This window comes from Perissodus microlepis, chromosome 17 (genome assembly GCF_051167445.1).
Source record: "Perissodus microlepis isolate ML-2025 ecotype Zambia chromosome 17, ASM5116744v1, whole genome shotgun sequence".
Taxonomy (NCBI): Eukaryota; Metazoa; Chordata; class Actinopteri; order Cichliformes; family Cichlidae; genus Perissodus; species Perissodus microlepis.
In genome coordinates, this window is record NC_140477.1 from 30,586,690 (window position 1) to 30,602,640 (window position 15,951).

A 15,951-nucleotide genomic window follows, 5' to 3' on the forward strand; every position below is an offset into this window, starting at 1 on the left:
TTGTCTACTAAAGGTACTACATGTAGCATTTTTAAACGCCAGCAAAGTAAGTATATCATTGTAAAATAAATTATGTTATAAGGTATAGCTACCATCAAAGACACACTTTAGAAGTCGTGTCGTTTCTTAAAGATAATATTAAAATGGTCCAATCCCTCCACACGGCCTCCCCTTTTTCTAAAAATATAAACATGTTCACTTTTCATTCCTTCTGCCATCTGCTGCTTAGACCTCTGGCACTGTAGCAGTAATTGCACACAGGGATCGCACAGAGTATCCTATTAACGTTGACTTACTAACATTTTGTTAATGTTTAAATGCTGCATGGAACACCTTACAAAGTTTCTGTGCACTGTTAAAACACGATGTTTGAATTTCACCCAGTACAGCGAAGACATTCTGCAGATGTGTCTCACAGAAACGCAAAGAAACCTGCATGCTCATTCAATCGGAAGTTTACAGATGAGAAACGACCAAAAACACAAACAAATGAAGCTACGAACGCATGCCAGGATTACCTGGTAGTAGGCGTGGCTTTGAGAATAGAGAGAGGAGAAAGGTGGGGCTGGGACTTCATTCAGCCTCTCTCCCTCTGGGTGAGGCCACGCCTCGTCATCAAAGGGAACCTCAGGTGATTCTACCTACAATGTACAGACATGAGCTCAACAAAGTTCGACACACACACGAACTAATATGTTTAGGTGCACTGCGCTCTGATCATTGCACAGGTGTAAGACCGACATATACTTTTATCTAGAATATATTTCCTTCTTAATGATGGTTGTGCAAAGCAAAGGGAGAAAACAGAAAGTACGAATGGTCACATCTGTGTTCAATGGAAATTAAAATAGCTAAATCTCATTCACAGTCAATGATCATTAATGTAAACATGGCAAAAAAAAGTATAGAAATTTGTGTTTGGTGGATTATTTCTTTGTTGTAACAATGTTTATTGGCTACAAAATCCTATGCTGTTGAAAGCCTGTTTATTTCCCCTGAAATGGAGCCACATTTGTAAAGAAAATGCATTTGTGGGTTGTGCCAATGAAAAACTTGCCACACACAGCCACAACAGCCTGGCACCTGCTCCTCATGCTGGTCATCAGCTCGGTCATATCCCGCTGTGGGATGTCATCCCATTCCTTGACCAGCATTCAAGTCAACCAGTGTGGCTGTGCTGGTCACTCTGGCACAAACAGCACAGCCAAGCTGATCCCACAAGTGTTCAGTGGGTTTGAGGTCTGACCTGCAGACAGGCCACTCCATCCTCTCAATTCACAAATTCTGCAGTTAGTCTGATAAATCCCACACTGTGGAGGCAAGCATTGCCATCTTGGAGGACATAGTTCGGTCCCAGACTGTGGAGATATGGGATTGCCACTGGTTGCAGAGCCTCTTCTTGATATCTCTGCATTACGATTGCTACCAGTGAGAACACGCCTTGTTTTTTCATTGAGGAAGATTCTGTCCCACACCATCACTTTGACACTATGATCCAACTGCTGTAGTCAGAATCTGGACGTAACAACGCTGAACATAACATTCCTCCACATGTTCAGGTTCTAGTGCACATGTTACTGACACCAGCGCAAAAAGGCTTGATGGTGTAGACCAGTCATGGCACCAGAATCTCAGAACAGATTAAACTGTTTGGCATTGACAGAAAAGATCTGACAAGTCTCACACTCAACTCTGCTCAAACCAAAAATGCATTGTCCTTAAAAATGTGGCTTAATTTAAGGGGAAATAAAGTTTCCAATCATATCATATCATATCATATCATAACACATTTATTTGTATAGCACTTTCTAAGACCAAAGTACACCAAAGTGCTTTCCAGTAAAACCATGATACAGATAAAATCACAATAAAAATACAAATTACAGATATAAAATAATTACATAATATAAATCCAGAGCCAGAAGAAAATCACACTAATTGGCCTCGAATGCCAAGTTAAACAAGTATGTTTTTAGACGTGATTTAAAAGACTGAATAGAATCAGGTGCGCGAATGTCAAGATGAAGATTATTCCATGATTTGGGTGCGGCAATGGCAAAGGCACGGTCTCCTCTGGTCTTCAGCCGAGACCTAGGTTCCACTAAGAGCAGTTGACCTGATGATCTTAGTGCTCTCTTAGGGCTATACAGACAGAGGAGATCCGCTAAGTAATCAGGTGCCATATTAGTTAGGATTTTATAAATAAACAATGAGATTTTAAAATCGATTCGATAACCTAACCTAACACAAATTTACGTACTTTTTGTGCTAAGTTTATTTAATTTTATATTATGGTGAAAAAGAGGTATGATAAATTGTGAGCTTGGAATATTTACAGGAAGATATTGTATTAATAAATCAGAGATAATAAACACAAAAAAGTATGTCTGTGTGCGTGTGTGTGTGCGTGTGTGTGTGTGTGCGTGTGTGTGTGAAGACAAGGGAAAAAAAGGTGGAGGGGGGTGGTGGGGTGAACATGGGGAGAACAGGATGGCAGCTCCATCTGTCATACACAAGGAAGCCAGATCCAGCACCTGTGGTCACGCACACACACACACACACACAGACACACATGCATGAACACACACCATTTGGAGAGCAGAAGTTCTCAAAATAAACCAAATACACACACACACATACACACACATAGTTCCCCATCACAGATTTTATACAGACAGACAGGTGATGAGCTGCTGGAACGGACCGCTCTGCAGAAAGCAATGATGATAATGCAGATAATGATGCCATGCTGTGGTAAGGGCCAGGATATCAAGACCTCGAATGCATCTCCATGAAGTAAATGGAGATAAAGGTCATAAGAGAAGGTCACAGGGGAATGAGCTTAAGTGCAGATGGCATCCAGCAAGAACGGCAGCCCAAAATTCTTTGGTTAAATCTGCAGGGGCATGCAGTAATTGATGATTGTCATTATTGTCAACAGAAGAATTGGTGTAATTTCAACAACAACAGAACAAAAGTTTTAAATATAAAACGACAAGAAGGGAACATGCAGCCACAAGGTGGAGCTCCATGACAACTGTGTCTTCATCATGCTGACAAAATGAAGCGCTTCAGCTTGGTCCAAAGATCTCCCAGCGGACAAATACTGAACTTGTGCTGACTGGCAACTGAGTCAGTGCAGAGACAATCAGATTACAGCATATAATGACTTAGATGTGACACCCCACTAATACACATCCTCCTCAGCTTTGGCTGCCAGCACTGAGAGCGGCCGCAACTTACTCACAGACAGACACAGTACCACTACTGACAAAATGAATTATATTAAAATAAACTGATAATCACACATGCCAGAATTTTAAAAGGATGCATTAGTGCGGGAGACGACAGTGATGGGGACAAGTTAAAAAAAAGGAATTAAGAAAAGTGAAGAAGTGATATTAAAATCTGCTTATCCTTGTGAAAAAACCCTACGTTCGTTACTACAATGTGATAGGAAGTAATTTGTCATTATCAATATGCATATAATTTTGTCTATTTAATGAAAAGAGCATAATTATAATTTACCAGACACCAGTAAAGCTGACAATACACAGAACATCAATATAGAGCAGAAGGAAAAAGCATATACATTATGGATACGCATAGAGTGTGGCCAACGAGTGTGTGTGTGTTAGAGAATACACAACAGTGTGCTCTCAGAGCTGTGCGAGTACAGAGACGCGAGCACTAATATGTGGACAGATACAGTCCAATCAACCAAAATAAAAAGATTACCAGGCTACGCGGTGCGATTAGGAGTGTGTGTGAGAGCGATAGAGCGTCAGAAAGGAAAGAAAGACAAAGCGGGGGGAGGCAGACAGACGCAGAGTGAGTGCAGAACAGAGATAGTAATGGGCCTCATTACTACAAAATGGGACAAGCATTCGACTGAATCCCCTGCATGCACAGTTCTGCAAAAGTATTCTCCTGGTACAAAGAAAGGCTCTGTGCATGGAAGCAAATTTAGGCCAGTATCCGTGACTTCTAAGTACTTTCGAAAGAGGCCCATCTAATTCTGAAGTCATACAAAAAGTTCCCCTTTCTAGCCGTCTGCGTCACCTTGACCAGCACCACAGAAAGTCATCAGCTCCAAACATAGAGGGTAGAGTAATGAGACCCCATTGCAGAATAAAATCTCAATATGTTTTGCGGTTTATCACCCTATCAACAATAGGACTGTAATATTAGATCAATTTAGACAGTATCAGGGATGTGATGGCTGCTAATTAAACAGTTCTTTTTGCTGTAAATATTTGGGTTAGGTTAGTTTGAAAACTTCAAGCTTTCCAACAATACATTCCTATAGACAGGGGTGCACATAAGTGGTTCGCAGGTGCACGTGCTGTCAAAACAAAAGACACGCACCAGATAAGAAGTTGTGGTTCGGACTCCTTCTGACATTTCTTTGGAGGTGGAGGAACACCAAAGTAATTGCTTAAAGGAGTTTGCTTCTTCGACATCTTTAAGAGTTCTAAACAAATGTCTGTCCTCCTCCAGAAAATCCCATGTACGCAAACGCGCGTTGCAACTTCTTATCTGGTGCGCGTCTTTTGTTTTGACAGCGCATGCGCACCTGCGGACCACTTATGTGCACCATCTTGACTTTCAGTTTACTACGTTTTCTGCTGTTTTAAAACAAAATCCCCTTTTAACAGCTGAAGAATAACACATCTTTTTCATATTCCGGCAACTCAAAGCATTTGGAAAATATTGTGGTCTTGGTTAAATACTGAAAAGACCAACCAGGGCTGGAGGGATGAATATGTTTATTTTACTAACGTGAGCCACAACCGCATTCACTCCCTAGCCCCTCTCAAAATGGTTTTGTGGCCTAAAACTAACAACACACAGTGATCAGAATGTGAACCACACCCTGCAACTCTGGAATCAATTTTAACATGTTGCTTAATGGAAAAAAACAAAAAAACAGTCAACAAAACACTGCTGTGTATATACCTAATGATAGGAATTATACCAAATTATACCAAATTATTAAGGGAGACCCATGATGCTCACTTCCGCCTACTTTACTAGAGTAGCTTTGCATGATTCACAGGGACAATAGTCCTGATTTATACAACACTGAACCTTGGTGCAACCCCTCAGTTCATCTGCTGTCTGAAAAAAGCTTTTTCAGCTCCCTTCTTTAATGACCTTTAAGTCAACTTTCTCCTGATTGGCTATTGGCTGTCTCTCTTAAACTGGTTTGAACATCAGGTTCAACATGTGTCTGAAGTGACCCTTTGGTACAGAGTCAAGAGCGCATAAAAACTATGAAAAAAGCAGCATTCATGCTCATGTAACATTTTGCCCGTATAAATACAGAAAAGCATTATAGATACTGCAAACACGACAAAATCCTGAGCTGTCATATGAGGCATTAGCAACTGACTCATGCATGAATATATACAGTGTTAGCTTCAGGTATGACACTATGTTTGTCTGTGTTGTAAAGTCAAAGTCACAGAGACAGGCGGCCAGGGTTAGTTACCTGAGCAGGCGTGATGTGTGTATGAGTGACATATCCATGAACGTGTTGAATCTGAGACAACTGACGCTCCGCCACCTGAACCAGCTCCGCCCCCCGGAGGTCATTGTGGCGACCGAGAGAGCCGTCCCTCCCCAGTGACCGTTCCCTTTCTCTCTCCATGGTTCCAGCACTCCCTCCATCTCTCCTCCAGGTTCCTCCCTCCCTACCCAGGGTCCCTCCATCCCTCCCCAGGGTACTTCCTTCCCTCAGCTCTCTGGCTACTCCCATTTGGTGATGCTGGCAGGGGTGATGGTGGAGTTTTGGGGCACCTGGTGATGCCCCTTCCTCTTCTTGACACCGATACTTCTACAGTCAGAATGGAGGGGAAAAAATGCGAGGAGGGAGGGAACCAGAAGGAAATTTGAAAGAAAAGCAAGTAAGGGCAAGGAAAAGACCCCAGAGACACAGGAGCAACAGGGAAGAAATGGTTGGAAAGATGGAATATAGTAAGATGGGATAAAAGGAGGAGAAAAAAAGAAAAAGAGGAAGAAAGAGATTAAGTTTGAAGACAAGTTCAGAAGCAGAAAAGCTTCAGTAAAGCTGGAAAAGAAGAAAGCATTAGTGCAAATCCGCAACCAGAATAAAAAAGCATAGCAGAGCACGAGTGTGCGTGCACACATGCATGTGTAATGAGATGTTTTTGTAGTACAGTTTGTGTATGTGAGCACATGGCCCAGTCCAGGTGTACACTCAGCATGGGAGTAATCGTTTCCTGAGCTTTCCATATCATACATATGTGAATGTGAGCACACACACACACACACACACACACACACACACACACACACATAGAGGAAAGAACAGAAGTTTTCTGGCAAAATAAGATGCAAAACTGAATAAGGACAGTGAGTAGTTGACTGACTGCCTCAGGGAAAAACTGTTTCTTTCTATCCTTGTCATCGCTCTATACCTTCATCACGCCTCTATGCCTTCCACATCTATGACTCTCACTGCACAAAGTCTTATGAGTTTCTCTCCTTGCTCTGATTCCACATTCCCACACACTCTCACTGGCTTCCTTTTAATCTTTTTTTAAAGTATTTGATGATGTTTCTGCCTAACTGGACAGAGTAAAGCAGAGGGAGTTGGTGAAGCATGTGGGGGAGGGATGCCGGGTCCTTTGCTAGTTTTTGAATCTATGACAGTTTGTGTATACTGTGTAAAAACTGAGCCAGCTGAGCAGCAAGAAAAGGGACACGCTCCTGTACACTGATTAGGTGGATCTGGGTAAAATCCTTTATCCCTCATTAATTTTGCTGTTAAAATCTAAACCAACCGCAAAAAGAAGATACTGATAAAGAGGCACAAATGGGTTTTAAAGCTTCAAGACAAATGGAACTTGAATCCTCTGATCATATCAATGCCATGATAACAGAGTAATTTCAGCTAATATAGCAAGTCAAGTCAAAAACAAATAATCTAAATAGAATCTAGTTCCACGTAATATATTATGGGCTTTGGACTTGCAGCTTGAGCCAAACCCTGGTGTTAAATTGAAGTCAGAATGCATTGCATACAGTGTGAAAAGCTCCTTTAAGAGGTTTGTTGCTCTCCCAGGGTAGACTACTTGGCAGCTAACTGCATGCAGACTCAGTGTACTGCTCCTATAGCAAGACATATACCAGTTGAGAAGTTTACTAATGGTGTGTCTAAAGGCAAGAATGGGCACATTTAATATATCAGAGAAAAAAAGCTCCACAGGGGCAGGAAAGACGCTTGTTTGACTCTTATTTTCTCTCTACTTCTGACTGACATGCTTTTGGTCTTAGCCGTCAGCACATTTCTGTTCACTTTCACCAACCATTAATGCTGCAGTCTTTCAAGACTCATACAAAATACTTTAAAAAGTGTTAATTTTTAACTCCACATATTTATTCTGGCCCTCAAATATTTCTGATGTACTGCACTTCTGTGTTGGCTTTATTTTTCAAACCAGGAAGTTACATACATCTTTTACACTTTTTGCTGAAACCTATGCTTTAGGCAGCTGACATATGCTGACCATATTATTTCTATTTTTGTCCAAGTTTTATCACTGCTGTGATAGTGGGGAGGTAGAGAGCGTACAGCCCGATCCGGCGGGTAGGTGTGGGATGCCAGATCAGGCGCCCCCCTTCCGGCTCTCCTCTCTGCTCTCGCCTATCTTGTCACTTTTTTCTTACTTCCTTCTATCACCTTTTCTATCCCTGTGAAGAAGTGAGGCTCCATAAATATTAAAGAGGTAAGTATTACTTCTCAGTTGCAGTGAATTGATAGAAGAAAATAAATTGTAGAAAACTAAACAGAAGAAAGTAGAAGAGAAATAACAATTTAACATAAATCAGTGACGCACTCCAGGGCCTGATCAACCCTGGTGGGGCTTCCTTGGATGAGGGTGTCTAGTGATAATGGTCGAAACACCCGATGAATTCAAGGTCCACTACTGACGATGTGTCTCAGTTTTTAATAAGATAATCTAGATCAGATCTCTAATCCCTAAACATAACCAAGGAAAGTTAAAAATGGCAGATTAGCTTGGGATGAAGGACTGAAATACCCTGTGAAGTTGAGGCACACAACGATGTGTCCCGTTGGTGAAGTTTCTGGGCTGCCTTTCCTCACAACAGCCAACCCTCAAGACTGTCTCCATTTGAAGCAACGCATTATCAGGGATCGTAGCATCAAGTCCTTTTACTGAATCAGAACTAAAGCTATACATCTCACAGAAAATAAGGAAGATTGTGAGAGTTCCTGTTAAGGCTCTGTCAGAATTTAGGAGTGAATAGGAATGTGAAATAGAGCTAAATCTTTATCTCTGTTCTTGAATTTTGGGACTGAACATTCGCCTGAAATATCATAATTAAGTTGAGTTATGGTTTTTTGGGTTTGTATTATTTATGATTAAGTCGGTCTGAGAAGACAGAAAATTGCTGTTTGCTTGTGTTTATGTGTTTTGTCCTTGGAATAAACCGTAATAAACCCAAAGAGATCCAGTTGCCTTGTTGCCTTCGTTTTCAAGCTCTCAAGACTTCAATGACATAGATGACAAAGAACCTACACAGAGACAGAGAGTTGTCTTTATTTTGTCTTGTCTCACTGTCTTGAGTGTCGTCACTGGTTTCTTGTTTTCTTGTTACCCAGCTGTTTCCACTCTCTGTGTTAGCTCTCAGTGGTCATTGTATAAATAGCTGTGCCTTTTCATTTGTCCCTCTTTACTGTGTACCTGCTTGTCTGTGTCCCATATGTTTTCCAGATCTTTGTTATGTTGTTTTCTGAGCCCTGTTTGCATTTGCTTTTAACTCTGTCTCACCATGTCTTGCATTGAGGTCTTAACGTACTGAAAGGCAAAAAAAAGGTGAGTGGGACATTTTATCTACTAATATATAAGAATACAATAAGCTAGGCTGCTAAGCTTAGCAGCTAAGACAGCAAAGAGAAAGAACTAAGAGTTTCCTTAGACTTAAACTTCTTGTCGAAGTTTTGGTGATGAATATATGGCACCCAGAATAATAACCACACAGTTTGAGGGAGATAGGTTAGAAATGGCTTTAGGTTGGGCATTTGGATAATGCTCTATGTCAATACAATGTCATAGTAAACTACAGGAACAAGTGTGACTGTGTGATTTATTGTAGAGCTCCCACTGTGACTCTACAGTAACTACACAGCCCACAGTGCTAATTAAACTTCTTTCCCAAGAGAGTATTTTAGACAGTTTGTGCAGATTTGAGCACACTGTTAAAAACTGTTACTATGAATTATTCAGTATCAAATCTGATATACTCCTAATTCAACAGACTAAACATTAGTTCATTCAAGAAATGTAACCAATACATTAACACACCGATTATAACAACTATTAGCTGACAAGGGCTCACCAGCGCATCAGCACACTAAAGCACTATCACTACATTTGACCCTGCAGCTGACTGCCATCTTGGTCAGCAACAAGATGCCAAATCTATTCTGGATATTGTGTTCAGAGGCTGTGAGTGGGTGGCTGCTTTTCACAGGAGAGCACAGAACAGTATCAGCTAATTTCTGAGAATTCAAATGGACAAGGCTGTGTGTATGTGTGCGCCCTGTCTTGTACACCCCCCCTTACATACTTTAACCTCGTTTACAGCAGGACAAGGACTAAACACCGTTGTGATCTGACTCGATCTCAAGACTTTCAGCATATTTCATTTCCTCTCCAGCGCTTGCTAAGATCTTCCTGCTAATTAGTCAGAAATGCCTCAGAATGCTCCTGAAAGCAGCGTCTGAACAGCCAGGCGCTAAGACCATGAAGAGGCTCTGGCTCACACTGTTGTCACAACACTGCCTCTACTGCCCTCTGCACTCGCGCACACACATACTCAGTCATAATCCTATATTCTGTGTTTTTATTTTTCGCATAGCACAGGAACACCTCTGAATGAATGGATGCATGAATGAACAGAGACACCAAATAGGTCTCTTATCACATCAGTGTGTGGGTTTCTGGCTGCTTGGCTATTAGCAGCTGAGCATTCCTAATCAGGACTAGGACTGTGCCTGCAGAAAGCCCGCTGACCACACACACATACACACACAGAAGCAGAAAGACAGGCGTGCGCACTGAGACTGTCATGTGTTAGTGTGTCAGCCAGTCTTGCATAGCCAGAAAAACGTGACTAGATAGGGAGCAGATTCAGCATCCTAGTACATGTTTATGTGTTAGTTTGTGTGTGTTTGAGTGTGAGTGTGTGCGCGTGTATGTGCACAGCGTAAAGCCAGGCATTAGTCACGCTTGGTGAGATATGAAAGAGCAGGGGATCCTCTGCCGTAAGGAACTTCTCGCACACACACACATGTGCCTTCATCCTTCTCTCTTTTCTCCCACATCTCTCTCTCTCTCTCTAATAGTTCACTGGAATCAAGCATAAAGCAATTATTTCCATAGAAAAGGTGATGACCACACTGATTTATCAACAAAGGCAGCAAGAGAACAAATGGTTAAACAAAATGTTACTCGATCAATAAATCAGTGGATACATTTCTCAAAGAAATTGCTTTTTCTCAGCTTATACAACAATTATGACAGCTTACAAATGATTTTCTATCCGCACACTATTGATATATTTTCAATAGCCTCTGATAAAAATGTAATTATTATGAACAACATGAATATGAAGCAAAAATTATACTATTGAAAGCCTCGATGGCATTAAGAGGAGAACTGAATAAAAACACATGTGATGAAAATAAGCATGCAGCTGAGAAGGTAAAGTAACATTAGCTGCTGTTTAGTCAATAATGTCTGTCAAATCAAATATGTGATCTAAGAATTAAAATATGTTTACAGAAGAGTTCCCTCGCATGACTTCACAGTGACTGAATTGTCTCCAGCAAAAACACAGGCCTTAAAAGAAAGAGAGGAACACATTCATCTATTTTGAATGTGTTCAAATGTCTGACCTAGTTAAAGTGACTTTGATTTATCTTCTCAGGCACTTAAACAACATCCAAAATGGACACATTGCTTGCAAGGTAAAAGCGGCAACAGTTCATGTATTTAAAATATACTCTCCCCTGCTTTTAGCTAGCTTTAGATGTTAGCTTGAGATGGCCAGCAATAGCCAGTCACTGCTCACATGCAACTATAAGGTATTTTGAGATGCTTTTTGATTCAAAGGTAGGAAGTGGTGCAGATGGAAGCAGAAGCGCTGTAAGTGGGCCAGGCTGCTGACTAAGCTAAAGGCTAGCCCAAGCAGATCAGCTGTTCCCCTGCTTTTTTCAGCCAGTCAGGGCAAAAAAAAAAAGTTAGACTTTCTCACGCTAGGAGTGAGTACATAAAACATTAGACACTGTCCTGCGTTCATCTTACCAAAACCTGACCTAGTAAGTTGACAGAGAGTCCAGGTCAGGAAAGGGTGGACTCCATAGTTGTGCACCAATTGCTCTGTAATTATTCAGTGGCAAAAGAATATATTACAGTGGCATGATCATCAGTTGACCACTATGCTTTCTATTGTAGCAGTCGCTTAATGTTTGGCTGACTGGCTAGTTTTTATGATGCCACGTCAAGCTAATATAACTTCTAAGACTGATTTCTGCTCTATTGTGTACACTGTGGCTGTTTGATGCAGGAATTACTTATCTTTCATCGCTGTTCGAGGCTTTTAGTAAGTTAGGAAAGTGAATGGTACATTCAAAAGCCCATCTGAAGCTCATGTAATATTCAGTTATCTGTTGTTGTGTTCAAACTTAGAGCCCAACAAAATTTGTACATTTAACCTGTAACTAGTGGCCAAAAAAGCTGCTATTTGCGATGCTACTGTTTGTTATATTATTATAGCTCATCGGCTAATATTAGCTATTTGCCAATTTATTTGAATCTGTATTAATAAATTAAAATTAAAACGCAAAGGAGAGTTCTGAGAACTTGCAAACATGTTTTTCTGTGTTGACCACCCTCTGGTGTTGGTAAGACATGTTTGGAATGTCAAACAGAACAAGCAGCTGATCAGACGAAGGTCAGTAAACAAGCAAATGAATAACTACACATGACAAATATTAGGGAAATCACTTTATGTTTCAATATTTTGAAAGAAATATATGTTTTGGAATATAATAATAAAAATCTTATTTTAAATTTTATCAAATCACCAAATATTGCAAGAGTGTAATTCTCTCTGTAGCGTTTATGACATATGCAAATACTGTGCACGTATACGTATTTGGAAGACTGCACCTGAAAGATGGAAGCTTTACTACAACAACACAGTTTTTCTAAAATCTCAGAAACATCATACTAACCGTGCAACTTTCTTCTTCTCCTCAGGATACACTCAGTTTTCACCCTGTCCAGATTTACTCCCAGAGGACAAAACTACAGCTCTTATTGCACCCACACTCGTGTTGACTCGGGCTCCTTCTCTAAAGCTCCAGTCTAACAGTTGTCTCCTGGCCTCCCTCTATCTAGCAGGCTGTCATACTGAGGTGATCTAATAGGACAGAAGTGAAGTCCATACACTTTATTATGGCCTAACTGCTGAACTGTACAAAAGCAAGCCAAGCATGCACACACACAAATACTTTCAAAGACCAATGCTCCTACTGCATCTTCTTGAATCGCAGTAGCGTACATCTCTTTGTAAAATAAACTGCCTCAAAGTTTTTCACAATCAAATAACACCAAGACTAAAACTATCATGACTGATAATTTTCTTCCCTTGTGTCTCAAACCCCTTTCTCAAGATCAGGTCTACTTTTCACTGTGCTATTTAGGCAAGTGTACAGACCCATTTATGAAGCCATTTTTGGGTTTGCTGCGTGTTTAATGACTATTCAAAGATGCAGCACAGTGTACTAACACTTCCACCACATCAAAGCACTGCTCCTGAAGCGCTTGGGTGGAGCTTTAATATTTCATATGTTGATTTTCCACTCAACTGTTTCAGAGTACTTGGTAAGACTATGATTGCCAATTTTAGCCCAAGCTTATTCATTTAGCACAGGTTAGTGTTATGCAACTAACAACAAAGTATAATGGTGACAAATGTATTCATTTAATAATGGATTAGAAATGAACTCTGAAGCCTTTCACATTCAAAAAGGAATGAACTAAAACATTGTAGCAATAGCTAGAATACAGCTCTACTGACAAACAAAAGAAGGGACACATAACATTGTCTAAGTATTTTCAGCCTTGCAGGTGTGTGAGGCTGTCCCAGCATGCACCATGGAAAATACAGGATGTTCCCTCGCAGTGCAAGAGGGTTATTATATGCTTAAGATGCGTTAAGAAAATCTCTAGGTATAACACTTTAAAATATGATGTCAACATTCATGTTCCTGGTATATGTTGAAAAGTCAACTGATAGGGTTGCATACTATATATTTGGTAAGCTTTATAAGTAAGAAAACTAAAGAATCAACTTGGCAAAAGCAGCAAGAAATTGCAGAAGTGTAATATCCTGATGTGTAGGAGTGTATCACTTAGGCCATTGACTGATGTGGGCTGGCACTGAGATCAGCTGATCTGTTGGGTTTGCGGCTTAGCTTGACTTTGTGACCTGCCTGAAGTAACACTTTACTTACTGGATGTTTTCTTAACTGGGAATCTTTAACAGAAATATAATGTGTAAGCTGAGAGGCCTCAGCAGCAAACAGGACAAAGACTTTTTTAATGATTGCTCTTGACAAGTCAGTTTCAGCTTTGAATATTTTCAGAAGTAACCGTAAATTGATATATTATGAGGTCAGCATGCTACTTGGGCAAATAATTAAAGATCAATCACAAAACAGCAGTCAGATAGTGAAAACAATCATAAGTTTTAGGCCAAAACCAACTATTAAGTTCTCATTCTCAATGATAATTAAAGTAACAGACCATCATACGAAAGATATCAAAATTACGTCTGCATTTAGATATGATAGTCTAAAATGAGGCCCTGCGTACTATGCGTGATCTCTAAATGAACTGAAAAGGCATGTATTAGCGCTCACATTTGCAGTATCAGGAATTAAGAGGAAGATGTTGGTAATAAGCTGCCTGTAGACCTTGTAATATCAAATCAGACAGCAGAAAACAAACCTGCCTCTCTCTTTCTCTCTCTCGCTCTCTCACACAGACACACAGCTCTCTCGCTTTCTGTCTTGCTCTCTTTCCGGCTTCTAACTCTTACCTTAGTTTACCTTGCCTACAAGCCCATTAATAAACTTACTCATTACCTCTGCCCTTCTCTCTCAGCATATTTTGCCTAAGTCAGTGTCTCTCTCCCACAGTCCATAACTTCACCTGTGTGTCCCTCTAACTCTGCCGTACTCACAAACACAAACATGCATAGCTCTCTACCTACCTTGCATCCAAACATCAGAGATATGGTGTTGTTGGTGCATGCTACTTTGCAGTGGCACAACATGTGGCTAACGTTAGCTAGCTGGTCCCAGACTTGGGGGGCATCCTAGCCTTCATACACACATTTCACACTCACACACCTCCACACACTCACACAGACACATGCACACATGCACACGCATGTGTTCTATCTACCGCGCTCCATCCTGTCCCACAATCCCCCACTCTGCTGCCCTCCCACCCCCTGCCCACCCCCCACCGCCTGACTACGGTCCTCAGCTGTGGCAGGCCAGCATCCTCTCCCTCACGCTCTTCATCGCTCCCATCATCTTCATCAGTGTAATCCTCATAGCTAGTCAGGATGCAGGGAGCACCATGGTCACTGTCTGCCCGTGTGTCAGCAAATGTATGTATGTATGTATGTGAGTGTGTCAGAAAATGTTAGCACGTGTGTGTGTGTGTATGTGTGTTTGTGAGTGTGTTTTCAGTATGTTGTTATTGTCAGCATGTGTGGGTCAGTCTGTCTGTGTGTGTGCATGAATGAATGTGTGAGTGCATCTGTGAGTGTGTAAGTATGGATGTGGTCTCTCTTGTCCTCCTCTGCAGCAGCAGTCCCAATCCTCTATCTCCTCTCTCTCTATCAGTGTGAGCAGTGTGAGTGTTTGCCTCTCTCGTTCTAACACTACCCTTCTCTCTCACTCTCTCGCTTTCTCTCTCCTGCTTGCTTTCTTTCGATGTCCCTCTCTCTCCCTCTGCTTGCCTTGTTCACTTTCCCTCGGTTTGCTCCACTGCCTCTCTTGGCCCGCCTTTCAACAGCGAGATCAATGAGCGAAAAGGAAAAGAAAGAAAGACAGAAAAAAAAAGAAAGAGCAGAGACCTGCTTGCAAAGGTAAACGGAGAATTAAAAATGTGTCTTCTCTCTCCCTGCATTTCTTTTACTCTTTGCACCTCTCTCACTTTCTACCTGCTGCAGTAATGCTCTGATTTGTACATCCATACACTCCTATACGCACAGAGTGAGGAAGAGTAAGGAAATGATATAGTATTATAACGGCTAGTGAAAACTGAGCTGATAAAATACTGCACAATAAGGGAAACATAAAGAGTAAATAAGTGAGGCAGAGACAATGTTATTACATCATCCAGAGTCACAATCCATGATACATACACGCAAAGAAATACCACTGGAATAACTCGTTCATTTGACATTTGAACACAGCGCTGTTGTGCTGTTGGCACTGAGCCATTTGAAACCACAGGTGACAGTGTGATCACGGATCAGAGGGAACACGGTGTAAAAAAGTCATCAGATTTCCCAAAACACTAAAACAGCTGAAAAAATTTGAATATAAAAAATGAACCTGCCTCTTGCTCACAAAGCAGAGCGCAGGAGCAGGCAAGGTGAAAATTTGGGTCTGACACACAGATGAATGATAAGAATCACAAAAATCATATTAAAGTTCTTATATCTAAGTCTGTTATTCTGAAAATAAGTTGGTCTTAACATCATCTTGTTTTGTGGTTTCCTACCTGCAAGCTACCCAGATCGCAGGTAGGGCTTTGGCTGTATCACACTGCCCACACTAATAATGCTACACATTTTTACATGATTAAA

General features: G+C 41.0%; 1 protein-coding gene across 6 annotated transcripts in view; it reads right to left on the reverse strand.

The window, feature by feature from the left end:
* LOC146369884 (discs large homolog 1-like protein) overlaps window positions 1-15,951 on the reverse strand; it is a 116,646-nt gene that overhangs the window by 79,321 nt on the left and 21,374 nt on the right. For 2 of the 6 annotated variants that reach the window (XM_084910203.1, XM_084910200.1), the window contains exons 2-3: window positions 5,495-5,839; window positions 519-641 (exon numbers count right to left, since the gene is read on the reverse strand). The exons of 2 other annotated variants lie outside the window; for them this stretch is intronic. In XM_084910203.1, coding sequence (XP_084766329.1) covers window positions 519-641; window positions 5,495-5,839 — 468 coding nt within the window. Of the gene's footprint in view, window positions 1-518; window positions 642-5,494; window positions 5,840-14,337; window positions 14,573-15,951 lie in introns of those variants that run through there. 2 more of the 6 variants (XM_084910205.1, XM_084910201.1) reach the window with 2 other exon arrangements.